We start from the raw sequence: 10,163 nt of genomic DNA on the forward strand, positions 1-10,163 counted from the left end.
AACGCATAGTACAAATAATTTAAAAAGCAAAATAAAAGGTAAGATGTTAGGAAACAGGAGACAGATTGCGTAGTGATGGGATGGGGATCCTGAAATGGAGAGAGCTGAAAGGAGAGAAGACAAAGTGAAATGATCAAGATGCAGTCAATACTTTACATATATTTCATTTCCAATGAATGTCTTGTTATGTATCACAAATACATACTAATAAAAAGAGGAGGAAAGGCAAAAATAAGCATTGATCCTGCAGAGCAAATTGAGAGGACAACTAGGCAGTCAGAACATTTACAGTGATCACCTATGACCCAGCAATTCGCCTCTCAGGATGGACCCTGGGGAAAACCTCCCGCAAGTGCGCGTTCAGGCACACAGTCATGTGCACTGATGGGACAGTTTCAAAAGGGAAACGCTGAAAACAACCCAGACACCCACTGGGCTCAGCCGAATGAATGGCACCTTCCAAAACGTTCCTGACCTAATCTCAGAAGCTGTACATGAGATCATTTAGGGCAAAAAGGACTTTGCAGATGGACTTTGGACTTTGCAAAGGACTGAGGATGAGGAGATTTTAATGATCTGGGTGGGCCCTAAATTAACAGTAATCACAAGGGCTCTTAGGAAAGGACAAAGGAGAAGCCAGTCAGGGGAAGATCACTTAGTGACAGATCAGAGACCAGGGTGAAGCTGCCTTCACGTCTGAGGAGGGAAGGAGGAGCCCTCAGAAGCTGTGAAAACCACAAGGGAACAGATTCTCCCCTGGAGGCTATAAAAGGCTGCAGGCCTGCCAAGGCTGGACATCAGCCCAGTGGGATTCATTGTAGAACTCTGACATCCGGCAATGGCAGAGAGCAAATCTGTGTTGCTTAAAACCATTTCAATTAGTGATAATTCGTTACAGAAAACTAAAATGCCCATCAATAGGAGAACGGGTAAGCAAAAGTTCTGTCACTGTGTCTTGTGCAGCACCTAAAAATAATGGGCTATAGATGGAGACCTAGAATGATCGAAATGTTATATCATTAGGTTAAGAAAAGCTTCAGAAAAATGTCTAGCATAACATCATTTACATAAAATAAGAATGTCTTAGTACACACGAACACATTTTTAAATGTTTTTGAGAAATACAGACATATCAAAAAGTGTTATTACTGACCTAAGCAGGGTAGGCGATACAGACCAAGATTGAGGATAGTCAGCTGGGTATAGTGGCACATGCCTACAGTGCTAGCTGTCTGGGAGACTGAGGCAGGGGAGCAATCAGGTCACCAGTCTGAGATCAGACTGAACACAATAGTGAGACTCCATCTCAAAAATAAAAGAGGGCCAGGGATTTAGCTCAGCGGGTAAGCGCCTGCCTGGCAAGTACGCAGTCATGAGTTTCATCCCTGGTACAATAAATAAATAGGTAATTTTTTTAAAGTAAATACAAATATTAAAAACAAAGGAATTTCGGTTTTATCTGTTGTTTCTGTTTTATATAAGACTACACTCATGTACTGTTCAGAGATTTTAAAATATTTAGAGCCGGGGACATAGCTCAGTGGCACAGCACCTGACTGGCAAGTGCAAAGTCCTAAGTTCAATTCCCAGCACCAAAAATATATATATTTGATAAAGGGCTAAGGGTATAGGTCAGTGATGGGTGCTTACTTAACTTATGTGAGGGCCTAGGTTTTATTCCTGGCATTCAAAAAATGATAATCAGCCAAGTGTGGCAGTACATACTTGGCATCCCAGCAGTCTGGGAGGTTGTGGCAGGAGGATCACCATTTTTTTTTTTTATCGGTACCAGGGATCACACTCACAACCACCTGCTTGCAAGGCAGGCACTTAAGCTGCTGAGCTAAATCCCCAGCCCCGAGGGTCACCAATTTGAGACTAGCTTGGGCAACTTAGTGATTTAACAAGAACTTATCTCACAATTCAAAAAAAAGTAATAGGGTAAAGAAGTCAGCACAAAACCCTAGGTTCAATCCCAGTACAGGGAGAACAATTAAAATGGAGGTTCAAAGCAAGTTATATGATTTCTTTAGTTTTCTCTTCTTTTGAAATAACTGCATTTGTCCCATAGTTGGTTCATCTGCTGTTATTTCCGTTTGTCTACAACTACTGACTAAACATCTTGCAAAGCAGACTATATTCCTTGTGTTCACCCCATAACCACTGTTGTAAAGGAAATGAAAAGATGGAGAGGGAGAAGAAAGAACAGACAGTGGCAGGAACTGACAGTTCTTTTTTTTTTTTTTTTGTCTTTTTCCTTTTTATCGGTACCAGGGATCGAACCCACGACTGCCTGCTTGCAAGGCAGGCGCTTAAGCTGCTGAGCTAAATCCCCAGCCCCCACCCCCTTTTTTTTAATAATTATCACCACAGTGCCTTGTGACCTAGGATAAAACATATGCATGGCAAAGCCCCCAGTAGTCCCAGCCAACAGGTGGCATTTTGTGACAGTCACTATGGAAGCCAAGAAGACAGATAATAACCAAAGCTCACGTATTTAGCAAGATTTTCAATGTACAATTGGAAGAAAACTAAAATGAAAACTACAGATCATCTGCCTACCCATAAAGGAAGAAAATTCCAGAGGGATCATTTAAAAATCTGTCTACACAGCTAGACCACCCCCAAAAAGCCAAAAAGTTCCTGTTGATAGGATACTTGCTTTCATTTGTAATGAGCAGCTGAATGATGTGCCTAATATAACTTTCTGGCAACTAACACCTTGTAAAGAGTTTAACATCATCTCCATTCTTATTTAATTCTTACACTAACTATCATCACTGCCATCTGTAAAATGGTGATGCTCTAACAATAATTTAAGGACAGGAACCCTGGGCTGGAATCAGATTTCAGCCTCAGCTGGGTTTCTGTTGTTGTTGTTGTTTTTCTTTTTTGATACCAGGAAGTGAACGCGCAGCCTTGCTGCTGATTCTGCCCCAGTTTGCCACTAACTGCAGGATCTTGGCCAGTTTCCTCATTTGTTAGAATGAGGAGAAGAGGAGGAGGAGGACTAGGAAGAGGAAGAGGATAATCTTATAAGGTTTTTGTGAGGATTAATGAGATAATGGGTGTGAAGTGTTTATAGCACAGTGCCTGCTTCAAAATAAACTGTGTGGCTTGTCTTGGTGGTGGCAGAAGTGGTAACAATGAAGACAAAGATGTTGCACCAGAAGAAGAAACCAGGGATTATGAAAGGTGGAGAAGTGGCCAAGACCTCGGCTAGTCAGGGTCGGAACTAGAACTGAATCCCAGGCTGACTCCTTACACACCACGTTCACCTCCGAGCAGTCCTGATGCTCGGTCCTCAGGTGCTTCATTATCACACCAACGCACCACCAGAGGCTGCCATAAGAGCCTATGCAGCCTTTTGCCAAGCTCATGGGACACTGCACCAATACTCTGCAAATGGCTGGGCATGGTGGTGCACTCCAGTAACCCCAGGACTCGGAAGGCTGAGGCAGGAGGACCATAGTGAATTCAACGCCAGCCTGGGTTACAAGTGAATCTCTGTTTCAAAAACAAAACAAAACAACAGACTCAAAGAAATCTTATTCCAAGGCTACTGATTGCATGAGAACAGATGCAATTTGCTCATTAACCCTTCTGAAATCAGGCATCAGGAATTCTACAAGCATGGTAGCACAAGTCTGTGGAAGACTGCCCACCAATTCGAGGTCAGCCTGGGCAAGCGAGTTCAAGGCCAGTCTGAACTATACAGCAAGACCATGTCTCAAAAAACAAAAAACAATGGGGGCTGGGGATTTAGCTGAGCAGCATAAGACCCTTCCTCGCAAGCGCAGTCGTGAGTTCGATCCCTGATAAACACACACACACACACACACACACACACACACACACACACAAATTCTATAAAAGTACACTACTAACACTTTCCAAAGGACTTTGCCAAGAGGATTAACAGGCTGGTGGTATTGAAAACAGACCAACAAAAATCTAAACATCACCTCAACAATTTCGCATGTGTTAAAAGTACTTAAGCCTGGACAATTTCAGTTGATCAGCTGCAGACTCAACCCCAGCTAAGTCACTACACTGCCCAGGCAATCCTACTCCATCAGTCTCCCAAAACAGTACAGGTGTTCACTACCACACTTGGCTGAGCTTTGACATATATACACAACTGTAACACTATCACTACAGTCAAAATAAAGAAACAGAGGGGCCAGGGATACAGCCCAGCAGCGCAGTGCCTGCATGGCAAGCACAAGGTCCTGAGTTCAATTTCTGGTACCATCCCCCAAAAAAGAAAGAAGTATCTTCATGAACCTTTCTTCTACTCCCTTCCATCATTTCCTCTTTATCTCCAGACAACTATAGATTACTTCGTATTTTCTAGAATTTCTTTTTTTTTTTTTTTTTTTTTTTTTTTTTTTTTTTTACTAGTACCGGGGATCGAACTCACAACTGCCTGCTTGCAAGGCAGGTGCTTATACCACTGAGCTAAATCCCCAGCCTAGAATTTCATATAAATGGAACATATGCATTCTTGTTTATCTGGCTTCTTCTACTCAGCATAAATCAATGTTGTATCAATAGTTCACTGCTTTTTATTGCTGAGTAATAGTCCACTGATTTAGTCTGGGGAGCATGAGCACAGGTTGTATGCAAATACAACACCATCTGACCTAAGGGCACCAGCATGCGTCAGTCTCCCAAGGACACTGGGATATACATATATGATAAATATTTGACTATTTGTTATTGCCAATATTCTCTCACTAAAACAAGCCTTTTGAAGACAAGGATTTTATTTCACCCATTGCTGTATCCCTAGTATCTAGGACAGTGGACCCAGCTTACTTCTGAATTCCACAAATACTATATTAACTTGTTGATTACACAATATTTAGCCAGGTGTGGTGGTGGGCACCTGTAATTCCAGCACATAGGAAGCTGAGGCAGGAGGATCACCTGAGTTCCAGGCCAGCCTGGGCTACATAGTGAGCGCAGGGCCAGCAAGACTGTCTCAAAAACAAACAAACAAACAAACATTATTATTTTTTCAAAAGCACCTGCCTAGAATTTACTGAGAAGAAAAAATTTAATTCAAATGCTCTGCTGTTCCTTAAATTAAAACATTAAATTGCTGTGATCTACTTCTTATAATGGACTGGTTTTTAGATGACATTTAACTTCACACAGCACTTACAGAAAGGAAAGAACACTAGAATTCAAAGGCCAGAAAGTCCAGGTCTGGCCACTGCCTTACCACAATTATCAATGCTACAGCCACTGAGTCATAAACTCTCCTCATCTCAGATAACTTCTAACATGCTATAACGATTTGTCACTGTACTGCAGTCTTATGCATCAAGGTTACAACATAAATTACTCAACCTAGTTTGAGTCTCATTCCTCATAATCCAAAATTGTTAGCTGAAGGACCTATATAATTATAAAAACCTATGAAAAATAGCCATTTTTGAAGCAGGTGTGGTGTACCTGCCTGTAATCCCAGCTACTCAGAAGACTGAGACAGGAGGATGGCAAATTAGAAGCCAGCCTGAGAAATTTACTGAGACCCTCTCTAAATCAATTAATCAACCAATCAATCAATCAGGCTGGGCATGGTGGTGCACACCTGTAATCCCAGCACTCAGGAGGCTGAAGCAGTAGGACTGCTGTGAGTTCCAGGCCAGCCTGGGCTACAAAGTAAGTTCAAGACCGGCCTGGACTGCATAGTAAAACCCCGCCTCAAAAAAAAAAAAAAAAAAAAAAAAAGATCAATCAGACTGGGGATGTAGCTCAATGTAAATCTCTGGTTCAATCCCCAGTACCAAGGCAAAAAGCCATTATTCACCTAGATGTCCACTGGAAGGGCAGGCTTGGAAGAGTGTACTTTATACAGGTGGTAGCACTTGAAAAGTGAACTTTAAAAAAAAGAGACACTTCTAATCTTCATATAAAGAAGAAACATTTGCTCGGAAGGAAACAATAATACCTGCTTATTACTCCCCCAATAGCAATTTATGGCATTTAAAATAATTACAAGGGGCTGGGGATTTAGCTAAGCGGCATAAGCGCCTGCCTTGAAAGCAGGCAGTTATGAGTTCAATCCCTGGTACCGACAAAAAAGAAAAAGACAAAAATAAATAAATAAATAAATAAAATAAAATAAAATAATTACAAATACAGGGCTGGGGACGTAGCTCAGTGGAGAGGGTGTGGTCAACAAGGCTCTGGGTCTGATAACTGGCACCACCAAAAACAAAACAAAAAATTTGCAAATACAAATCTCACCCATGTATGGAAGCAGAAAAATATTATGATTAGGAGCAGATGTACTGGAAAGAAACAGAATTGGGTTAATTTCCAGATTCTCTATGTGCTCTATGCCAGACACACCTGCATTGCACTTTACTTGCCTCATCTGTGCAATGGGTACAAGATATAATTGTTAAAATGAGTAACAAGATTTAGTTCCTAAGGTCTTTTGAGAATTTCTTAATATCAGACACATAGGATTTATTTAATTGATATTATTAGTAAATAATCAAATATAAATTCATCCACATAAACAAACCTCAGGGACACAAAAGCATTCTTAGCTATCTATTTCTCTTGATACCATGCAGCATGCATAACATGGCAAGAAATGTTTAAAAAAGCAAGTTCTTCACTACTGTCACACATATTAGTTTCTGCCAAGTCAGACCATAAATGTGTAAAAACATTTTTTTAAATCTACCAAGTTATAGAATTTTTCTTTTAAAATCTTTCTTTGGTAGAAATGCCTAACAAATTCACTCAGTACATATGGAGTAAACACTTTAGGAAACCCAACTTAATGGCTCAAAAATTTTAACTAATACTACTTTTTAATCCTAAAAATAAATTATATATACTTATAAATGTATATATTATATATTTTAAAACATTTTTGGTTGCCCGAACTTCGATTCGTCTCCAAGGAACAAAGACATTCACCTCCCACCTCTCACACCCAGCAGAGTCAATTTAATTAAAAGACTGCACCATCGCAGCTTAATACCCTTTGAGTTTTCAGGCAAAGAAGACACTCAGACACACCTCGCTTTTTATAGAACAGGCCCAAATGAAACATAATAAAATTGCGATTCCATGGGAGGAATTCCCTACCAACTTAAATCTTCTTGGCTTTGGTGGGCAGATTGTAAAAGAAGTCAATTATAGTGTTCAAAACGGAAATGCTGAAGCAACCTCATAACCAGACACAAAAATACAGTGGACTGTGTTCGCATCTCAAGCACATCCCACCGTCTCGGGAAACGCGATCCAATCACGTCGTTTCCAGAAACACACAGCAATCCATTTCTATAAATGTTCGTCGTGCTGAAAGGCAAAGCGCATCAAAAACCGCAAAACACAAAAAGATTCCTCGCATTCCGTTTATAGCCAGAGACAGGCCATCCTCTCTGCGCCTACCCCAGGGAGTCCTCCTTGCGACAATAAGAATTTCAAGACACTCAACGCTGCCTCCACACCAAAATGTCATCCTCCAAAGTCGAAGGGGCGCAGTGTCAGCACCCGCAGCCTCCATGAAATGACACCGCCTGTCTTCCCACCTCTGGGAAAACATGAAACCGAGCGAAGTCGGAGGAAGTTCCCATCCACCTTGAGTGTCTGGTTTCCTTCTGCCCCCCGCCCTAATAGCACAACTGCTGAATCTGCTGTTGCACCTGCCACGACTCCCGAGTCTGCGACCCTAGAGGACACCCGGGAGCGCACAAAAAGGCCCTGCGGCCTAAGGCGTCCGGGACCCTTGGCGGCATCCCTGTCGTCGCCGTCCACACCGCCCGCATCCCTGACAAAGGCCCCCGTGTCTGTCGGAGGCACGACACACAGAAGTTGCTGGATCGCCCATTGAGGACTGACAGCTGCCGCTGCACCCTCTTCCAAACGCACACACACAATCCAAGCAAGACTGAGAAGGGGGAAGAGGGAGGGTTAAAATGTTAGAATAAAAATGTCCCCAAGCCTGAGCAACCCGGGTGTGCCCTGGAAGCGAGTCCCAGGGGCGCGAGGGCTCGGTAAACGCCAGGGTCCGAAGGTTTAAAAGGAAACCGCAGATGAATCCCCGGCCAGCAGGCGAGCGCGAGGCCAGAGGCGGCGCGGGGGCTGCAGAGCGCGGCCCCCACCTGCGGGCCCCGCGCCCACTCGCACCTGCGGGCGCCATGGCGAGGCCGGGCCCGGGCGCGGCGAGGACGCGGACCCGCACTCCCGAGCGGGGGTCGGCAGGGCCGGGTCCCTGACGGCCACCGCCTCGCTCACCTCCAGGTCGGTGTCGGCGGCCTCCGGAGCCCCGAGGATTTCGCTGGGCAGCTCGGCCAGGTCGGTGACCCGAATGAGCCCGTCGTGCAGGAAGATGGTCTCCTCTTTCACCGAGAGCCACTGCGCCGAGTCTGCGGCCGCCGCTGCCGCCGCCGCGGCCGCGGAGGAGCCCATGGCCCCGGCTGAGGGCTCGGCGCTGACGAGCGGACGACCGGACCTGGACGCCGGCGGCGGCCGCGCGCTCACCAGCCCATGCCAGCGGCCCGCCGGCCGCCTTGCCCGCGCAGCTCTGCTCTAGGCCATCTGCGAAGGCGCCATCCTCCCAACCCGGCTCCGGAGACCCCAGCCCTGCCGCTGCAGATGCCGCCGCCGCCCTGAGGAGCTAGGTCCGCCTCTGCTGCTCCGGAGCCAACTGTCAGTGAGACGCCATGATGGGGGCGGGGCTCCCGGCATGCCCCGCGGAGCGGACAATACAGGCCCCGCCCACCTCCATCCCCGCCCACCGCCCGCAGACAGCGCCCAGGCTGCAGAACCCGAGCCCGGCGCCGCAGCGTCGAGCCTGCCCTCCGGCTGACCTCCGGGTCCCTTCTTTCCTGGCCGTTCGGGGTCAGCCTGGCGCGGGGGCGCACCAAGAGAAGAGGACGTCGCTTGCCCTTCCCTGTTTATCCAGGCGTGCGCTCTTCGCTTCGGCCAAAGCCCCCACGCTAGGCAGCACAGCCAGGTTCACGCCCTACTGCTTGTTTAAATGAGATATACGCAAAAATCTGGTGCAGGATCAGGGGTGTAGCACTGGGTTGGTGTGTTTGCTTAGAAACGGGAGGCCTGGTCCCTGGTTTTTAGCTCCGGGAAAAAAAAAAATCTGTCGCAGAACAGGAGTTGCAAACGAAGATAAACACTTGGTAGAATTGAGCAGTGACTAATTAGTTACTGTAGGTATACTAAACAGCCAAGCACCAGCACTCAGAATCTGGAGAAGCCTCCATGCGCCTGGAATCTCAGCTGCCCCAAAGGCTGAAGCAGAAGTGCCACAAGTTTGAGGTCAGCCTGAGCAATTTAGAGGGCATATAAATATATATATTTTTTTTTCTTTTTTTTTTTTAAGGCTGGGAATATAGGTCAGTGATCGAGCGTACATGGATTCACTTCCCAATACCACCACAAAGTCAGGTGTACCCACCTATAATCCCAGCACTTGAATGCTGAGGCAGGAGGATCACCGTGAGTTTGAGGCCAGCCTCCACTATATATCAAGAGACTATATCCAAAAAAAAGACCCGCACAACAAAACAAAATCCAGCAAAAATAAAGAACCTGTTTGTCAATGCTTATGGCCCAGTGTGTAACAAATTTTCCATGAATAATAATAGTTACATTCCAAATATTTAACCTTGACATGAACTTTTAAAATACGCATACCATCCGGGCCTAGGGGCACATGCCTGTAACCCCAGGAATCTAGGAGGCTACCCCTAAACAGTACAGTGACATACTGAGCCCTAAAATAAATAAATTTAAAGGGCTGGGGATGTGGGTCAGTACAAAGGCCCTGAGTTCAATACCCAGTACCACACACACACCAATTTTTTTTTTTTTTTTTTTTTTTTTTTTTTGTCTTTCTCCTTTTTATCGGTACCAGGGATCGAACTCACGACTGCCTGCTTGCAAGGCAGTTCGATCCCTGGTACCGATAAAAACAAAACAAAACAAAACAAAACAAAAAAGGAATATTAATACAAGTAAATGTTCATGGTATATTGCTAAATGGAAAAAAAATCAGGCTAAAATAGTAAGTTTCAAATTTGATTTAAGGCTGAGGAATTAGCTCAATGGCACAAGTCCCTGCCTGGCAAGTGCAATGTCGTGAATTCGACCCTGGTACCAAAACAAAACAA

General features: G+C 45.0%; 1 protein-coding gene and 1 long non-coding RNA gene across 6 annotated transcripts in view; one reads left to right on the forward strand and one right to left on the reverse strand.

Annotated features, from left to right (window-relative positions):
• Positions 1-8,445, reverse strand: part of Hectd4 (HECT domain E3 ubiquitin protein ligase 4) — a 172,084-nt gene extending 163,639 nt beyond the window's left edge. For all 5 annotated transcript variants that reach the window (XM_063225671.1, XM_063225668.1, XM_063225670.1 and 2 more), the window contains exon 1: positions 8,272-8,445. In XM_063225671.1, coding sequence (XP_063081741.1) covers positions 8,272-8,445 — 174 coding nt within the window. The remainder of the gene's footprint in view (positions 1-8,271) is intronic.
• Positions 8,446-8,803: 358 nt separating this feature from the next.
• On the forward strand, positions 8,804-9,595 carry LOC134470628 (uncharacterized). Its single transcript, XR_010039630.1, has 2 exons — positions 8,804-8,992; positions 9,374-9,595. It is a non-coding gene; the product is annotated as an uncharacterized LOC134470628 (long non-coding RNA).
• Positions 9,596-10,163: the final 568 nt, after the last annotated feature.

This window comes from Cavia porcellus, unplaced genomic scaffold (genome assembly GCF_034190915.1).
Source record: "Cavia porcellus strain 051 isolate PalLab524CR breed Dunkin Hartley unplaced genomic scaffold, mCavPor4.1 scaffold_16, whole genome shotgun sequence".
NCBI lineage: Eukaryota > Metazoa > Chordata > Mammalia > Rodentia > Caviidae > Cavia > Cavia porcellus.